The 18,698-nt window shown below is 56.0% G+C and overlaps 6 protein-coding genes across 6 annotated transcripts; 3 read left to right on the forward strand and 3 right to left on the reverse strand.

Moving 5' to 3' along the window:
* Window positions 1–426: 426 nt before the first annotated feature.
* On the forward strand, window positions 427–1,611 carry J7T55_000171 (2OG-Fe(II)oxygenase superfamily protein; the record flags this gene model as incomplete). The annotated part of the gene is made up of 2 exons (XM_053133783.1): window positions 427–591; window positions 664–1,611. The coding sequence occupies 2 exons, from the start codon at window positions 427–429 to the stop codon at window positions 1,609–1,611; spliced, it is 1,113 nt and encodes a 370-aa protein (XP_052988369.1).
* Window positions 1,612–1,819: 208 nt separating this feature from the next.
* On the reverse strand, window positions 1,820–3,187 carry J7T55_000172 (uncharacterized protein; the record flags this gene model as incomplete). The annotated part of the gene is made up of 4 exons (XM_053133784.1): window positions 1,820–1,899; window positions 1,993–2,308; window positions 2,402–2,758; window positions 2,858–3,187. 4 exons carry the CDS (start codon window positions 3,185–3,187, stop codon window positions 1,820–1,822), a joined length of 1,083 nt encoding a protein of 360 aa, XP_052988370.1.
* A 968-nt stretch (window positions 3,188–4,155) lies between these two features.
* On the forward strand, window positions 4,156–5,629 carry J7T55_000173 (uncharacterized protein; the record flags this gene model as incomplete). The annotated part of the gene is made up of 3 exons (XM_053133785.1): window positions 4,156–4,773; window positions 4,876–5,251; window positions 5,340–5,629. 3 exons carry the CDS (start codon window positions 4,156–4,158, stop codon window positions 5,627–5,629), a joined length of 1,284 nt encoding a protein of 427 aa, XP_052988371.1.
* A 3,219-nt stretch (window positions 5,630–8,848) lies between these two features.
* Window positions 8,849–10,948, reverse strand: J7T55_000174 (uncharacterized protein; the record flags this gene model as incomplete). The annotated part of the gene is made up of 3 exons (XM_053133786.1): window positions 8,849–10,335; window positions 10,388–10,811; window positions 10,883–10,948. The coding sequence occupies 3 exons, from the start codon at window positions 10,946–10,948 to the stop codon at window positions 8,849–8,851; spliced, it is 1,977 nt and encodes a 658-aa protein (XP_052988372.1).
* Window positions 10,949–14,235: 3,287 nt separating this feature from the next.
* Window positions 14,236–15,096, reverse strand: J7T55_000175 (phosphoglycerate mutase family protein; the record flags this gene model as incomplete). Its single annotated transcript, XM_053133787.1, has 2 exons — window positions 14,236–14,453; window positions 14,532–15,096. 2 exons carry the CDS (start codon window positions 15,094–15,096, stop codon window positions 14,236–14,238), a joined length of 783 nt encoding a protein of 260 aa, XP_052988373.1.
* A 1,332-nt stretch (window positions 15,097–16,428) lies between these two features.
* Window positions 16,429–18,354, forward strand: J7T55_000176 (oxidoreductase fad-binding domain-containing protein; the record flags this gene model as incomplete). Its single annotated transcript, XM_053133788.1, has 1 exon — window positions 16,429–18,354. One exon carries the CDS (start codon window positions 16,429–16,431, stop codon window positions 18,352–18,354), a length of 1,926 nt encoding a protein of 641 aa, XP_052988374.1.
* Window positions 18,355–18,698: the final 344 nt, after the last annotated feature.

The raw sequence follows: 18,698 nt of genomic DNA on the forward strand, positions 1-18,698 counted from the left end.
CCCTACTATCCGTACTGTGAATGAATTCGCCCAAGTCTACGTATAGAACTCCCGATGTCGCCGACCAGCATGCCGATTTTATTTCCGGCTGTCGCCATTGACATACAAGAGGCAGAAATCACAAATCAACATCATGCTGCAGGAGCTCTGCTAATAGGATTCTCCATGTGTTCTCCTCACCATCTTAGCTTCAATGGCGTGCTCGTCAGGACATCTCAACCAAAGGTGACACAGAACTTCGCAGCCAGAGTCTGTATTACACTCAGATTTGGAGAACTATACGCTCTGCACTCAATTTGGCTAGGATTTGCAACAGCCGCCTTTTATATTTCAAGCGCCGTATCAAACCCCAGGACGTCATCGGTTACTCCGCCTGCAACATCACTCTGATTGTTTCACACCAACATAATATAGTTCATCACCAAAATGCCCATTGCTCTGAGTCCTTCCGAGGCGTTGCCCTTGCCAAAGTGGGAGAGGCCATCTAAGACATCGCATGACCTCCCATGGGCCGATATAAAAGTCCTGGACCTCTCAACCTTTGACGAACCCGGCGGCAAGGAGAAACTCGCTGAAGAGCTACGGGATGCCGTAAGTATACAACACAATCATATATCAACTCCACAAAATCCATAACGGGCTTCATTACTGACAAATCGACAGGTCCACAACACCGGCTTCTTCAGCGTGACAGGAACAGGCTTCACAGACGAAGAGGTCCAGCGGCAATACGACATCGGGCAGGCCTTCTTCGCGCTGCCGCACGAGGAGAAAGCCCAGGCGCAGTACAAGTGCGACTTCGCAAACGGCAACTACTTCGGGTACCGCGAGCTGCACGAGCGGACCGTGTACGGGACCGACGTGCGCGACAACGTCGAGTCGTACAACCACGCCAAGTTCACAGCGGCCTACGACGCAGAGCCGCGGCACCCTTTCTTCACGCCGTACCGGCCGGAGATCGAGGCCTTCTCGCGCAAGGCGCTGGGCGTCGCCTCGCGGGTCCTGCGGCTGTTCGCGCTGATCCTCGAGCTGCCGGAGGGCTTCTTCGCGGACGCGCACCGCTACGAGGACCCGTCCGACGACCACCTGCGCTACATGTGCTACCACCCGCGGGCGGCGGCGGACGACGCGCGGGTCGGCAACACGTGGGCGCGGGCGCACACCGACTTCGGGTCGCTGACGCTGCTGTGGAGCCAGAACGTCGCGGGGCTGCAGATCCGGGCGGCGGACGGCGGGTGGCGGTACGTGCCGCCCGTCGACGGCGGCATCGTGTGCAACGTCGGCGACACGCTCGACTTCTGGTCCGCGTCGTACCTGCGCTCCACGACGCACAGGGTCACGCGGCCGCCGCCCGACCAGATTGGTGGGAACAGGCTGGGGCTGTTTTACTTTGTGCGGCCGGGTGATGATGTGGATATCAAGCCTGCGCCGTCGCCGCTTCTCAAGAGGTTGGGGCTGGTCGGTGAGAAGCCGGAGGAGGCGGCGCCGGTGAAGGGGCTGGAGTATGTGCGTGCGAGGGTCAAGGATTACCACAACAACTCTGATTACGGGGACCGCAAGGGCCAGACTTTTAAGGTGGGCAACCTGGAAATCGTCGATGAGGCGGTTTGAAAATTGAGGGCGTGTAGTCTCCGAATGAAAGCTCGCGGTTGTTGAGGCTTGAGCGTAATCTTGACACCTAGTGTAAGTTTTGGAATGAATTGCATTTTCTTTGGAGGATCGTGCACCGGGGTCTGAAGCAAGGTCATTCCCTCGGTCCTTGTCGAGATTTGTGCTGGTTCCTTTGATCAGATGGAGGTATTGAGGACTGCTTGATGCCCTATTCCTTTTTCAAGGTCTTTGCAAGTTCGTCTTCTGCTTCTCCTTGTTGCTCAGCTGCTGCCGCACGTTCCTCCTCCTCTATCTCTGCATCTATCTTAGCCTCCATTCTCTCATCTATAGCTACCCTCCGAGCCCAACATCTTTGCTTGGACCTCTCAAAGTCAGTCTTACTAGTGTAATCCAGACTATTGTATGCGGCGGTGTGTGCCCGTGGGTCTCCGTCATCATCGCCAAGAGGCTTGCGCTCCCAAAGGTCTCGATATATGCCCGTTTCAGAGATCGGCTCCTCTGGGTCGATCCGGGTCAGATTCTTTTGATCAGGGTAGATAGGTAAGGGACAGGGCACGCCGTTATTTCTATTTCCCTCTGTGTCTGGCTCTGAGAGCAGAAAGTCCAACAGCTCCTTCTTTTGTGTGTCGAGCAGCTGCCAAATCCGATAGGTGACATTCTTGTGATTTGAGTGGAAGAAAACGGCGTCAGGCTGCGCCTTGCGCGTTAGTGTTTGTCGGGTCGCCGGGTAGCACTTTGCATGAGAGAAGAAGAGAGAGGGAGGAAAGATGAGGAAAGAAAGTCAACATACATCCTCATGAGGCTCGCGGTCGCAGGGCTTGCGCCGGTCAAAGAGCACGACACCGCCAAAGATCTGCGCCTCAGCCCAGTATCCCACCATGTCGGCGGCTCCGTTAGGATATTGCTTGATATCCCGATATTGTTTATGGATGAAGAGGCTTGGCAGTTTGCCATCCCGATAGAATCGGTGAAAGACCTTATCATTCGCGGGGGCCACCCACGTCACGAGATCCTTATGGCTGCCAAGATCCAGATCAAGCTCATATAAATAGACTGCGATCTGGTGGATAGAAACAGCGATCATCTCGATCAAGCAGGTCTTAAAGGCCCTCGAACCTGGTGATGCGGCGTGGTACTTGTGAAAAAGCTGCACAGACCATATTAGCACATCGTCAAAGATTGGAAGATGCGGGAAGAGGAGGCGGAGGGTGGGTGGTGGTAGTGCGTAGTGAATATGTTTTCATACCTGGGAGTCAAATTTCAACTCCTTCAGATCACAAGTGCTGCGGCTGTGCCTAGTTCTCTCCAAGACTCCAGGGCATAGTTCAAGATGTTGGGTGCGAACAGGGTGGTCCAGCGGATAGATCCAACCAGGAACGTCCTGGACACTCTGGCTGAGCGGCGCACCATCGAGGATCTGGGCAAAGGTGGTCTCAGCAGCCGGCGTGGACAAAACATTGAAGAGCGCGCGAGTGAAGACATCGCGATGTTGTTGGCCCAGGTCGTCGACTGTCGACTTGCGGGCCTCCGCCTCACCGTCGGACGCCAGGTCTGGTCTTGTCGGCTCTGGTGACATCTTGGGAAACGGCTGATGGGTTGTGGCCTTTAATGTTGGACAAAAGCTTCAGGCAGGTGGATGAACATTGAGGCGGGAAACGTGGTGGGGAAAGCATCGTGGGATATTTATATGCTTACGGTTTACTTATTTTGGGCGTAAGGGTTAGGGGTTCAGCCTTGAAAACACAGAGATCTTATTAGTTTAGAACCCGAAAAGGTAGGGTAGCGGACCTGGGGTGATGTATGCCGCGTGGATGACCAAAAATAAGACGAACGCCCCCACCAATCCTGCTGGCCATTCTTATGTCCGAGTAGTACCCAATTTATCAGCTTACCTATGGTAAGTAGTCAGATCGCTTACATTCAAATAGAACTTGAATAACATTGAATCGTTTCAAGTCATGTGCTCCACATGGTCCTGAAGCTGGCCCTCCCAAGTTTTCCCCTGGCCGGCAGTGGAACTGCCCTGCCTCAATTGAGGCCGTCTGCACTCACGGCTAGCTTCATAGGGTAGGGTTCTACTTCGCTTTGGAATTCCTAACAAGGAGAGGGCCCGATTGGTAGAGGACTGTGTTCGCCATGGCCCTTGGGGTCCGCCGGCGAGGCGTCTCCTGGCCAGGTCCCAGCCAGGCCATAGCCAAATGACCGGCTCAGTACACAGGACGGCCAAATCATACGATTGAGTGTGAGCAGAGCTCGAGGGACGTGTTGTGAAGATAGGGACTCGAGTATATAATGCCCGGTCCTCATCTCGTAGCTAGTAATGACCAGAAAATATCATCACTGCACTTCTTGGACTCGAACTCACTGCCTCGCCTGGATACCTAAAACCAATAGTAGCTGGACTCTATTGCTGCTCATCTTGATCCTACCGCCGTCTCTACCTCCTTCAACTTTTTATTACTATCCTCGCCCTCAATTTCTGAGGTTATACTATACACATTCTTACCCCCTTTCCCTCCCTTCACTTCCTTCAAGTTCTATACAATGGCACCCAAGCCAGACCCCAATGCTTCCAAGAAGCCTGTTAAGCCTGTTCCTGCTGCTGGTGCTCAGACCGCAAGGCCTGTTACTCCTGTTGGTGCTCCAGCCCCGGCAGACGCAAAGCGGAAGGCTTCCCAGTCCCCTCCACCTGCTGGTGGTGCAACAACTGCTCAGGCTTCTCGACCTGCCAGACCTGCTGCTCCTGACCGAATCAACAACCTTCGTATCACTGCTAAAGAGGGAAACAAGGAGGTACCGATTGCGAATGGAAAGAACGCGCGATACGACCTTACCGAAGAGATCGTGCGCAAAGCTCTGCGAGTGCTAGAGAGCACCGAGGGCAATGACAGCCTCGCAAACATGACATTAGCGCTCCTTGACAACTACACCAAGCGCAAGACACCCACTACTTGGGGAAACCGGCCACGGACAATCCCAGCTCTGAAATTGGAAATGGCTGCATTTGTCAAGAGGCTCAGAGACAATTTTCCGGAGATCAAAATCCAGACTGCGCCGGATGGTGACGCCTATACCAATCGTTATGAACCGATCGGGGACACGGGCGCTGTCGATTTCTCCAAGTTCGACATTGAGCGTGTAGAGTTGATCCTGCCTGCGGATGTAAGTATAGTAGCACTGTTGACCTTCATTATGCCCCAACTACCTGAGTAGTTAGAATCATCCAATCGGATACAGGCTAACAGGGAGAATCAAATGATGTAGCTCATTGCGAACATCATGAAGGCCGAAGAGAAGAATTGCCCTACTACTCACCACATGTTCCACCTGATACTCACCGTTTGTCACGAAGTCATCCACATACTCGTCTGCGCCTTATCAGCAGAGAAACGGCCCGTGACGCCGCCTGATATGGAAGTGGAAGGCCATGAGGAAGGCGCGGGTGAGTCTGGTTGGTGGTGGGAAATCAAGTTCCTGGGAGGCATCGTCAAGATGTACCAGGATAAGACCGATCCTGCAGCAGCTGTCTTGGCTACACGGCAGTCCGGTCTGCCTCTTCTCGCAACCGGCAATGCCACCACTTCGACTTTCCGACGCATCGACCCGGCATACATTGCAGATTTTGTGAAGGACTCGTCCCGTAAGTTCTGCCGCTCCCCTTTGTTCTGACACAGACACGCACGCGCGCGCACACATACAATCGCTGATACTAATTGTCATTGATGCAGCGGCCGGCTTCAAGCGCTTTCCTATCAAGTGTACCGCTGACAAGGCGATGTCCTTCGGCGACGTAAAGAAGAAGTACGGCGGGCCCATGTCAACCGCTCGGGCCAAGAACAGGGTCATCAAGAACCCCTCTGTGAATAATTCGCCCGAGCGGAAGCTACCCAAGGCTGCCAAGGTCGAGGCCTCGGCCAGCACAGCATCCGGCACAAGGACTAGCGCCCGCGGACAGGCTGCTGCTGCAGGGAAGCCAAAGACAACCGACGCGACCATGCCCGTCCGCCCGAAGCCCTAAGGAGCAGTAAGTCTATTATGGACGCCGGTATACATCATTGGGAGGCGTTCGCTACATCACGAGGTTGAATTATTATTTGCTTTACCAAGAACAAGGCTAGTGTGTTCAAATAAAATTCGAGTCTTTGAGAAGCTGCCTTCCGTTAGTGAAGTTAATATTATCACACCGGCGAGGATGAGTGTTGCTGTGATGACCACACGTGTATTCTCAAAGATAATAATCGTAGTGACAGGGTTTTTTGGTCCGAAGAGTGTTTCAAGGTGTACCGGTTGCACAATTGTCGTGGTGGTGAAGAGAGATTACTAAATCAATCTAATGGATAGAATGGTGCCCAGGTGATCTAATGATGACCCTACCGAGTTGCAGTCCACGTGTAAGTTCACTTGAAGAATGTGGTCCACTAAGTCTCATCATACAAGAGCCGTCTTCTCTATCCGGAGTAGAGACGCACCAGAGTCTTAGTCACATAGTGAACTTGAAGACTTGGAACATAGCTCGAGGAGAGCACTTGACAACATGCCACTCCAACATCTTCCTACTGAAACCTCCAGTTGGACAAAAAAAAAATTTCGATCCAAACTCGGGCCGCTTCTACTTTCAATGGCATCAGAACTTGAAGTCTCACTTCGGACTGATCCGAATTAGAAAGGGCCTTAGTCCTGACGAGTGTCCTTCTCAAATGGTTCTCCAAGCCTGAAAATATGATATCAGGGGATTAAAAGCAGAAATGAAGACCGGGAAAGAACGATAATATTCTGAGAAGACATTCGAGACCGATGGGTAATTGTCAAAAGGGCACGATTTGGGCTGTTTGTGTTGTGAAAGCGCCAGTGACGATACGCTCCAGAAGCTGAAGAGGATAATCTCTTGATGGATCTTGCTTGAATTCGCGCTCAATATTTGGAATCAATTGTCTCGAGATTAGTCAAGGCAAATGGTGCAGGGCTCTCGCAAGATTGTCATGTGGCCAATTGAAAGACTGCTTGTAGACAAAATATCATGTCGTTGTCCTCAGCCATGACTTTCGAGGTGGAGTCAGCTAGCCCTACCCTGTCGATCGCTCCCATGCGCCTGGAGAGGCAGGGATCAAAGCTCTAGACTAAACTCACGTACAACAATACTGCTGCTCGGTTCTTCAGAGATTGAGCAGGTATTTCGCACTGAGGATTGAACAATAGACCAACGACGTCAGCAACAACGAACTTCGAATTCAAGGAACCATCAGGCCCAGGTTTCAAAACCAAAAGAAAGGGCTGGTTGTTCCTTGCAGGAGAGGCTCTCTCAGATTGAGTTTAGCGGTGGTTGGGGTCGCGCTCCCGCAGGCGAGAGAAGTTGGAGCTGGACCCACCCCCAGCCCGCCGATTTATTGACATGGCACAATTGGTGGCGGGGCAACAGCCTCAAACCACCACCACCACCTCTTGGGTCCTGTCTACTCCTGCTAGCCGGTTGCTTAGCTGCTGCACCGGCCGGGTACCTGTCTGGCCACCACAAAATCAAACCGCCGTCCTTGTAGCATTGGAGTATTTTCTCCTCCTCTTCCACAATCACATTCGCATTATCCTCTTTTCTCATCCTGAGCCTTGCATTCCACAGCTCAGACTCCCTCCTGTCCGTCGTGTTGTGTGTAGCAGCTGTCTCTCGAGCACTTACACCAGTCCTCGGCTCCACCCTCCCATCTTGCACGAGTCCCTCCTCGCTCGAACAGAACAACCACGCTCCTCCAAGACACCTCCCGCCGTCTCCGCAGCTTAGCATCCATTCCAGTGCGAGAAGTGCAGCCGGGAAAGGGGAAAAAAAAAAGAACGGAAGCAGGACCGCCCATCCACTCTCAGTCTCTAAGACATCGAAGCGCAGTTCGTCCCGCTTCCATTCCATAGGGGCCCGCCGCCGTTCGAGAAGGACCCTTCCCTACCACATCACCGGTTGCCCAACACCCAAGCCAAGGGTGTAAAGAAACCGCCAAGATGGTCAAGGAAAACGACACGATCGCAATCATCATCATCGTCCTCTTCTTCGTCCTCGCCCTCATCTCCTTCGGCATCTACAGGCTCGTCTCCATCGCCCGCCGCTCCATGTCCGTCACCTCCGGGTCCACGAGCAGCAGCAGCGAGATAATAAACGACTGATCACGGCCCCTTCTTTGATCGGAGGGGCTGGGGGGCCGTTTTCTTTCCGTTGCTCTCTCTCTCTCTCTGCTCTGGGAATGTACTTCTCCTTCCCTGCATCCCGGGTGTTTTGCACCGAGGACGCAAGAGAGGGCAAGGCGCCCGGAAATATTTATAAAAGAGGGGGTTCGTGCGTGCAGGCCCGAGAGTTTAGCTTGAGCCGGGAGAGCTGCACGTCGCGGGTGAAATCATCACTGCACACATCGGATGCCCCATCATCATTGACGGGCAATGTTAAAGGAGAGGGAGAGAGGGCGGCGATATAATGACCATGTGCTGCGGCGGGAGACAATGTAACGACGAACGACATGTTTACGGCATATTTTGCATATGAACTGGGAAGCCAACTGGGAAAGGGAATTCATTTTGGACAACGCCGCGATGAAAATATCAGAATCTAATTGTCATCTGTTTCTTAACTTTTTTTTTGGGGGGGGGGGGGGCGCAAGGGAAAAAGCCGGGTACGAGGAGGGCAAATGTGCTGCCTCTGGCGGGGGGAAATTGAGGGAGGCATTATATGAGTTTGAGTGATCTTCGGGCCTGAGGGAGGATTTCATTAGACACGAGTTAGAACGGGGAGGGAAGAGTGGATGAAAGTTCCCACTCCAAATTCGAGGCCGAGTCAATCACCTCCCACTTTTCCTTAAAAGACTTGCGCGACACTGGAACATGTTTTGATCGTGTAGAATTATCTTATTCATTTCCATCCATTCCTGAGATCGTCAGGGGATGGTGATGCAACGTCGCTATAAAATGGGCCCTTACTCCTGACCGTGTAAAAATCAAATCCAAATACACCGTATAGAAGACATTGTACTGTACACACGCCGCCCACGACAGGCTTCTTTTTTCGCGTCCAGCTCCACCATCTCCGGCATCATAAGCGTGGTTTATATGGGGTTGAACATTTCTAATGTCTCGTACAGAACGAAGCGAAGTCAAGAAAGGTATCAAGGTATCAAAGAAGCCGGGTAGCATTGAGCCATTTAAGTTAAAGGGCGGAAGAAAGAAGAAATTTGGGAAAGTGTGTAGTAGATGGGCGGGTCAGGCCTCAATATCGAGGTCCAGGCGTTCCTCGCTGGCCCTCCAGATCTGACATCCATCCGCTGCCGTTTGTGGGCTGCCTGTTGTGTTGTGGCGGTCCGCCCATCGTCCGCTCGCTGCCGTACGTTGGTTGTCTGCTTGGCTGGCTGTTCATAGACCGTTGGCTGTGAGCTGTGCCGGGGCGGTACTCATCCGATGGTGGCCGTTGGTAGTCACGGGCATTTGCAGGAGCAGAGGAGTTGAAGTATCCACTTCCTGCATCCGAGTGAGCAGGCGTGTGCGAGCGGAACTCTCCGGTTCCCTGTCTCCGAATACCTTGCTGCACAGGAGCTGTCATGTTTCTCTGCGGCTGCGGGATCGGCGGCCCACGGTTCGGAACAGGGCCGGTCGCACTTCTCGTGGGGTAACCTCCAGGTCCTCCGCCAGGGTAGCCTCCTTGCCCATATCCTGGACCCATCATCCGAGGTGGCATTGCTGACGGCGCTGGACTCGCGCGGCCACCGTAGTCATCAAAGGACGAGTGCGAAGGCATTTGCCTCAACGGCGCTGGACTTGCTCGCCCCGTGGAGTAGTCGTCGAACGTTCCTCGTGGGGCTGGTGTCATGTTTGACCTTGGTGGCATGCCATAGGAGCCGACCGACGTGGATGTGGGTGACCGGATAGGCTGCGGCATGGGAGGGTAATTGCTCGTTGGTGAATATGACGATGGTGTCTGTGTGTAAGAGCCGCCGAAGCTCGACTGGTTGGTTTGCACCCTGGCAAGCGGCGGAGGGCCACCCATGGGGGACCTCAACGCCGGGGATGCACGACCCATCTCGGCACCCGCCCCGAGCAGGGGGGCCCGGCTGGATGTGGTCGATGTCGTACCCATCCTATTGGGCATCGGCCGCATCTGGTTCATCTCGAACGCAGGCAAGGCAGGTGTCCCGCCATTAGGTGTGCCTGGACGCGAAGTGTACACGGGCAGTGTGGCCATGGTGTCATTCCTGCTGAGCATTGGCATACCAGGAAGCTTGTCATCGCCGCCAAGGTTGGGTAGGGTGGCCTTCCGCTCCTCGGGTGGCAGCTCGCCTGCCTTCTTGGCGGCCCTGAGCTCCTTCTTCTTTCGGGCCCTCTCTTGGTCCTCAATAGCCGCATTGACCTTCTTGGAGACGATTTTCATCAACCTCTTGTTAATCTTTCGCTCACAATATCCCGAGAGACCGCCGTCGTCCCTTGGAATCCAACCCCAGAGGAAGAAAACGAAGAACAAGGCCGCGAGAATTAGTGAGAGCATGGAGAAAGCCCAGATTACCAGCGTGAAGACCATGCCTGAAAGGATCAGTGCTTGTTGGTAGTCCTGCTCGGCGAGCTCCTTGATCTTAGCGAAGAAGTTTTCCAAGCTGTGTTCGAAGCTGTCTCCTTCTATCGCTAGCTTGGCGGTGTATACCGAATATAGCGTGATGCCATTGACGGCTTGACGAGGGCCGGAGCAGAAGATGACACGAATCCAAGCTGCAACTGTATTAGCCATGTCTTATCATCGGATTGGGCAGCTGGCACAAACATTGGAAGCTGAAGTAGGTGAAGAGGGCGATGTACTCGGCCCCCTTCTTACTCTTTGTCAGCTCTGCGAAGACGAGAAACCTTCGCCATCCTTTGCCCTTTCCCATTCTCGTGCTCTCCAGGCGAACGGCCAAGTTGTCCAGATACGACTCAGCAACGGAACCTCGCCTCATGATACGCTGAGCTCGGATGTGCTCGTATCCAACGTTGAGGAAAGAAAGAATGATACAGATGGAAAAGATCCATTTTGTCACGTCGAAGGAGACGGCCGGCTGGATTTCGGAAGACCACTTATTGAAGGCGAGTAGGTTGACAGCCGTGAATGTGTCGACTGCGTACACGGTCGTGGACAAGATGAGCGAGAAGTACAGATAGCCATATGCGATGTACGTGAAGGCATTGCCAGATTTGAAGTCGTTGAGTTGCTACAATTAAAAGAATGGTGAGTCAGAACAAACAGCTCCCACCCGTACCATAACGCAGGGCAGACACTCACGATGTAATCCCACTTTTGCTCAGGTCGGACCTCGAAATTGGGCCTTCGGTGGCTCATGCAACCCATCTTGACTTTGGTGTGACCACGACCACGATGATTTCAATGGATCCTGTCCCGAGAAGATAAAAAGCGAACCGTCGACCCCGTCGGAAAGAAATGAAGAAGAAAACGGGTGCCGTAGGTTCGTCCCAGCCGCTGCGTCCCCGGATGGAAGTGATCGGACCCAAACTCAAGGAAAGCTCGTCGTCGCCGTCATGGACCAAAGTCGTACCCTCGCCTGCGAAGTTGTCGACTGTGGTTTGGTAGTGAAAGAATGATACTCGGCGTCCTCGTGTGTGTTGGACGCTCGGGAGATATTCGGGTGCCCGTAGGGCAGAAGAGAAAAGCTGCAGTAGTGGAGATGATTGATCTCCTTGGGAGGAGTGACAGGAGGCAGGGCCGTCCGGGTGGAGACGGGAGACCAGACGATTATGCGACACGACAGCGATATTGGTTCCTGCTATGGAGGACCTCTCATACTGACACTGCCAAGGCTGCTATTCTGGGGCTGATCGACGTAATGAGGTTCGGCAATGGCGAAAGGGCGTTTTGGTGATGGTACCCTGTGCTGGATTTCCCGAGGAGCCGTCTCGCTGCTCTACTCTTGTGGGCCAGCCGTGTGGGAGAGCGGAAAGAGTGGGATGATGAGCGAGCGCATGAATGAGGATACCAAGGAACCAGCCGGGAAGATGGGTAGGACGGCAAGAAGACGCAGAGAGAGAGTGTGGGAGAGGGTCGATCGAGTCTTGACGGGGTAGACGGGATGGTGGTTGAATGCGCGTCCCGGTGTGTTGGATTTTGGGTTTGTCGGGTGGTGACAGACTGCCACAGGTTTGATCGTCTTCGCTTTGCCCTGTAGTGGACAAGGCTGGGTCTCAGACCAGGAGCAGGTGTAAGTGGAAATGGGGCGTTGGGTGGACAATGCGTATTGCGATGATCGATAATGTTACTCGCGCGAGAAATGAGCGACGATTGTTGATATTGTTCTGAATGAGCGTGAGTGGGCGACCAGGTGGTCTAATGGGCGGTCGACTGGCCGCTGGAGGAGGCCGCCTCTTTCATCCCAAGTGGTGGTTGGTGGTGGTGGTGGTGGCAGAGAGAAGGGGGGGAGGGGTGAGAGGAGGGACGGGAGGAGGGAGGCACAATGTCAATCAATGGCGACAGCAAGGTTCAGAGGGCAGTGTGAGAGGGTGAATGGGGGCACTGCTTCGGCATGAAGACGCCGTCTGCGGGAAGCGTGTTTGAGGGAGAGTTCAGAGAGCGTGAGTCGCCAGGGCCAGCAGGGGTGTTCCGTGCCGCATGTAGACTGACATACATTAGGCTCCGTCGGGAAGCTTGATCTGTTACTGTCTGCTGGTATCGTGGGTGAGGTTGCTATCGCAAGGGGATCAAGGTTGGAGGGCCACTCTATCTGCAGTACCCGGGGTGCTGGCGTGCTGGGGGTTCTCCCTCTGGGCTGAGGACTGGGCCCGCTGGTGGCACCACACCCGTGGGTGGCCAATGCCTGTCAGCAGGCCCCTGTCTCTGCCTGTCTGACGCAGGAACCCTCTGTTCGAGAAAGCGCTAGCCTGCATCCATCCCTAGCGCCAAACCAATCGCTACCGTCCCTTGACCCCCCCTGTGAGCCCCCTCGAACCGTGGCTCTCTTGATTGGCTTCTGCTCTTGCTGCCAGTCGTCGTTCACTTCCTCCCTGGGCGGCCCCCCTTATTTCCGATTGACAGCCTCGACAGCCTCTCGAGGACCCCTCGCTGCGTCTCCCATGGCTGGTGGCCCTTTGGATGAGACACCCATACGCAGCCAGCTGCTCGGTATTACTCCGCAAACCCAAGCAAGCGCCGAGTTGGCAGCTGCACGGCAGACCAAGACGAGAGACGTCGTCGAGTTGAAGAACCGTTGAAACAAAACACCCACCGATCAACGACAAGGGCGTCTATTTCGTCATTCTGTTTGGCCAGGTGGCCGCATCCATCAGAGGAAATGTTTACTGCTGTCAATACTGCCCCGGCTAACTAGGCCGCAAATCAAGAGGCCCTCGCCTTCTCCCTCACTGCCTCTGTTGTATACCACAGTAATGTGTACCCACCAGTCCACGTGTTCGACTGTTCGTTTCACCCGCGCTGCTCCAGCCGCTCCGTCATTGGGCTGCCTTGGTCGCTGGCCAGCGAGCCAGCCCGCCAGCGGCACGTACCGAGCTGCCCTGCGCCAGCTGGCTGCAGATCAGAGACCCTCTGTATGCAGGAGCTCCTGCCCAGCGTCCCTGTGTCGCTGCGCGACTCTTTGAATTGCCACAGGTGTTCCCGGGACAGGGCGATTCCGCCATGTTGGTCATGTGTCAAAAGCGCAGGCTTGTCGCGCGGCTCCATCGAATAAAAAAAAGAGAGACCCTGGCGCCTCCAGTGTGGAGAAGGCTAGCAGGCTAGGTATTCTTCCGAGCTGCGAACGGATGGGGCGTCAGGGAGTCAGGGCGTGTCTGTGACACGATCCGACTAGTGTCAGCACTCGAGAGCTACTCACACTGTAGGATTCTAGCTCTCTCTTCGTGCTCCATTACGGAATCAACACCTGGATGAAGACGTACGGAGCCACCATTCTGTGAACGCAAATTGGACAATTAAAGATTCTGGAGACCAACGAAGCTCCATGCGGCCGACGCCGTCAATAGCCATTTTCACATGAGTCGGTATCCAGAGAAGCTTATCTGCCCGCCAAAAAATCGGACCGTGCCATGCATGCTGTTGCAATTTGCGTGTTACTGCGATGCGCTGCGTATTGTTGCGTATCGGTGCGTATTGATGCGTATCGATGCGCTTGAACGGCATCTGGTCCATCCGCCAAAAGCATCCAATTTTGTGACCCGGCACCTGCTCTCGATAGTACCATCAAGAGTACACTTTTTCTTTGACTTTGCGGTTGATATGCGCAACCCAAATCGGCATGCAATTTCAACAGGCCGGAAACGAATCTTAATTGAGCCAGGACACAATCCACTGGTGCTCAGAAATCCCCGGCTCGGCAAACGACCGCGAGCCTAAGGGCATACGATGCTCCGCGCACAGCACAGCACAGAGTGGCTCCTGCGTTCATCGGGCGCTTGTGTTCTTGCTTCGCATTTAGTTGTTTCTAACAGTTCGTAGACGACGTCTATCAATTCTCCCAGATGATTTCTATTTTCTACGCGCGGCACCGAATGCAGACAAAGTCCCAGCGCCTATCCCATGCAAGCTGTGGCGCCTAATGATGCGCCTCCGCCGAAATACCCGTGGACTGGCTTTTGCCTCTTCAGCCAACTGAAGAGGATGAGCGTCTCGGCTAATTACTTAGCGGCAGTCCCGTTCACATTCTCAAACTCCTTCTTGTAGGCCTCGATCACCACCGCCCGCATCTGCTGCTGCTCGGTGCTGGTCAGCCCGATGGCGCTGCCGCGTCTCCTCCGCCAGCTGGGCTTGGTCTCGTGGAGCCTGGCCTCCGAGTCGTCGCCCTCTGGGTCGTCGAACTCGTAGCTCCTGTACTCGGTATTGTCCCATCCGGTGCCTGTAAAAGGTTTCGTTAGCAAGAGCCCTCCGGAATGTCGCCCCCTCCCCTATCATGACCAGCTACTCTCACACGCACCTCTCGTAAGATCCATCCCGTCCCAATCCTGCGTCAGGAAGTGCAAGAAGCCACCGTGGGTCGTAACCACGATATCGGCGCTGTCGCCCTTGCCCTCGGCCTTCCACCGGCGGCCCAGCTCCCTGAGCCAGGCGCGGGCGCCCCGCGCGCGCTCCTCGAGGGCGTCGACGCGCGGGGCCCACGGCGAGCCCTCGCCGGCCTTGTTGTTCCAGCCCTTCTCGACGATGGTCAGGTCGGCCCAGGCGCCGAACTCGGCGGCCAGCACCTCGGGCTCGGAGCCCGTGTCGCAGGGGAGCGTCGACACCTCCTGCACGAGCGGCTGCGCGATGACCCTGCGGCCGGCGTCGACGGCGGGCCGGAACGACTGCTCGCACGTCTGCAGCGTGCGCCGCATCGGCGACGCCACCAGGTGCGTGATGCGGCCGTGGTGCGGGAAGCTCGCGCGCAGGGCGGCGCACTGCTCGATCCCCGTGGGCGTCAGGTAGGGGTCTGGGATCTGCTGGTTGATTACTGTGAGGTTGTGGAAGCCCTGGGCGTGGCGGACGAGGTGGATGGTGATGGTCATGTTGGGCTGGCTGGCTGGCTGGCTGGCTTGGGGACTCCGGGTGATAGCTTCTTGAGATGTGATTTGAGACCAGTGTCGTCTGGTCTGGCGGTGGGAGTGAGGCGGTTGTTGACACTTGAGTGAAGTGACGTAGGAACTTAGTGGTCTAGTTCGTATTTACACCTGGCACTTGAGTATCTTATGGATGATGGAAAAGGGACAATCGTATCTTATATGAATAGACTGGTTGAGGATGAAAGCTCCAAAGTCGTCATACCTGGATGAGTCATGCTCCAACAAGAGGTCTATTCTCATGATCCCGCCCTTGGGCGGCCGGAACAAGTGCCCGCCTGAGGTCGACTGTCAACCTCAGTTTGAACTTGGCCGCGCCGACAGTGGCGCTTCCCGGCGGATGAGAAAAGCATATGTCTAAGCCACTTATCATCCGGCTTCCTCAATCTGGACATGGCGGCCCGACTCAAAGTTGTCTTCCGGTGGAATTGCAGACCATGCAGCCGCGAAGCGCTTCCGACCAGGAGCCGCGGGTCCCGGGGCGGCCTCGGTGGTGGGTCCGATCGGAGAGCGGCATCGGCCGGACCGGGTCTGATCTGACCGACCTCTCAAGCCTAGACATAGACAGCATTGCACGAGCTGGGCGGGCGGACTGCCATTGGTGTAGTGCTACAACCTGTTGGTAGTTGGAACGGTACTACAAGACTCCCGTCTCTTTGTCCCCTAAACAGTCCCAGTCCAATCGCTCAACTGCCAGCTCAAGGAAGTGTGTGTTGTTGCCACATCACACATAGACTCACTGGACTGATGACAGATGTAGTGTAAGCTGAGATCATGTACCTATAGATGCCGCACTGACAACTGAATAGCAGGCACTGTCACGGCATTGACGGGCTTGGTGACGTGCGGAGAATGCCCAGTCAGCCTAGTCCAGCCCAGCCCGCCTTGCTATTCCGCGCCCTTCTGATTTGTCACGGGTGAGACGCCTTTCACGTCCAGCCGTAACGCCTCGCCTCCCCGCGATGGCTTCAACTCAGCACTCACGAAGACAATGTTTCCGGAGTTTGTCAACTAGCCGGGGTTTGATGATGATGGAGTCCCGGGATCTTTGACAAATCAACGGTTCCTTTAAAAGCAGCATTGCCAAAAAGGAGCCTTGCTGGACTTTCTTGAGACGGAGGTGCCTTTGATTATTGATTGAGAGTTTCTCCTGAAGAAAGAAAATTCACTAGATTTTTTTTTTCAACCATCGTCAGCTCTGGGAAATCATCTCCGCGAGGGACGTTTCAACGGGGCAGGACACAAGGCAGGGCAGGGCAGGCACTGAGCCACATCACCACCATGACCTTACACCTCCAACGGCCGTCCTGGCACGCAGGCGAGCTCGCCATTCACAAGCTGATCCACGTTCCTACACCAAACAACCCGACAGCCGCGGGACTACCTGCCAGCTACAGCCACCGCGTGCAGCAATCACCTCTGGTGGCCTTCGGCGCTCTCGACGACGACGGGCGGCCGTGGACGACCATCTGGGGCGGGGTGCCCGGTTTCGCGAGGCCCATCGGGCACGACCTGCTCATGGCCAGGAGCCTTGTGGACGGGAGGCACGACCCCGTCATCGAGGCCCTGTTCGGCAGTGTTGAGGGCGGCGGCGGCAAGTACCAGATGGACCCGGCCGAGTTCGCGTCCGGCGGAGGCAAGGTCGTGTCCGGGCTGGGCATCGACCTCGCCACGCGGGACCGGGTCAAGGTGGCCGGGAGGCTAGTCGAGGGCGGTATCACGACGGAGCCGGGCCCGCTCGGCGGCGGCGAGGACGGCGTCGCGCGCGCCGAGATGGTGGTTCTCGTCGAAGAAGGCCTGGGTAACTGCCCAAAGTACCTCAACAAGAGGGACATCCGCGCGGCGGTCCCCAAGCCGAAGCTGGTCTCCGACTCCCTCCCGCTCCCGAGCGAGGCCGTGGGGCTGCTGGACAAGGCGGACCTGTTCTTCCTGTCGACTGCTTCCGCAGAGGGCAGGACGATGGACACTAACCACCGCGGCGGGCCGCCGGGCTTCGTGCGAATCATGCGCAACCACGCGGACGACGGCGTCGACCTCGTGTACCCGGAGTACTCGGGCAACCGCCTGTACCAGAGCCTGGGGAACATGCACGTGCGGCCCCTGGTGGGGCTCTGCGTGCCGGACTTCGACACGGGGGACGTCCTGTACCTGACGGGCGGAACCACGATCCTCGTCGGGGCCGACGCGAGCAGGGTCCTGCCGCGCACCAAGCTCGCCGTCAAGATCCACGTCACCGCCGCCAGGTACGTCGCGAGGGGCCTGCCGTTCCGGGGCGGCGCCGCGGACTACAGCCCTTATAACCCCCCGGTGCGGCGCCTCGCCGCCGAGAAGGACCCCGCCCTGGCCCCGGACACCGACGCCAGACCACCCGCGACAGCCACGCTCGTCAGCCGGGACATGATCACGCAGGCAGTCGCGAGGTTCACATTCAAGCTGGAGACGTCGAGGCCGATGCAGAGGTGGAGGCCCGGCCAGCACGTCACGCTCGACTTCGCGGCCGAGCTGGACGTGGGCTGGTCGCACATGCGCGAGGACGACCCGGCGAGCCTGAACGACGACTTCGTGCGCACCTTCACCATCTCCAACGCCGCCCCGTCGGGGAGCGGCGGCGGGGACGTGATAAGCGACGGGGCAGAGCTCCAGATCACGGCGAGGAGGCACGGCCCCGCGACGGCCTTGCTGTGGAAGCAGCCCCTGCGCGTCCCGCTGGAGCTGCCGGTCCTGGGCTTCGGCGGCTCCGAGGCGTTCCGGGTGCCACTCGGGAGCAAGAACGATGATGATGATGGCGGCGGCGGCGAGGGGACGGCAGCAGTGTTCGTCGCGGGCGGCGTTGGCATCACGCCGGTCCTCGCGCAGGCGCCGGGCCTGCTCGCCTCGGGGACGGGCTTCTCCTTGCTGTGGAGCCTGCGCGCGGCCGACCTGCCTCTTGCGCTCGACTCGTTTGTCCGGTGCGAGGGCCTTGCTGGGCGGAGTCGGGTGTTTGTCAGTGGCGAGGCTGGCGCGCTGGAGGACGCAGCTGACCTCATATCAAAGATCGAGAGTCTCGGCGCTGTGGTGAAAGGGGGCAGGCTGACTCGGGATGATGTGTTGCAACCTGGCCAGGCAGAGAGGAGAAAATACTATTGCTGCGCGGGGCCCGAGTTGCTGAGGCCACTTCTGGGGTGGTTGGAGGGTGAGGAGGTGGTCTACGAGAGCTTCGAGTATTGATTGGACACAACTGTCGCCGGGATGATGGTACATGTGAGTCACTGTTGATAGAATCTTGTCGGTTGCTCCCGTGGTCTGGCAGCATTACGATAAATGTTGTAGGCCCTCTAAGAGATTTGAGCGGAAAATGGTCCTGTTTCGTACCACCAATCAATACCCACGAAACAAGCAACTCATTTACCATATGTTCATGAACAAATAAATAAAACGAATTGTAACCGATGACAGTCACTTGCACGAGTCTCAAATCGAAGGGTCAATTTCCAACGGACAAAAGTTGTCAGGGTTGTCCTCCCACGTGATGCAGTCTCATTTGCTATCTTCGTTCTCATGAGCTTCCAAAA

Source organism: Diaporthe amygdali (genome assembly GCF_026229845.1).
Source record: "Diaporthe amygdali strain CAA958 chromosome Unknown NODE_39_length_394161_cov_64_078529, whole genome shotgun sequence".
NCBI classification, from domain to species: Eukaryota; Fungi; Ascomycota; class Sordariomycetes; order Diaporthales; family Diaporthaceae; genus Diaporthe; species Diaporthe amygdali.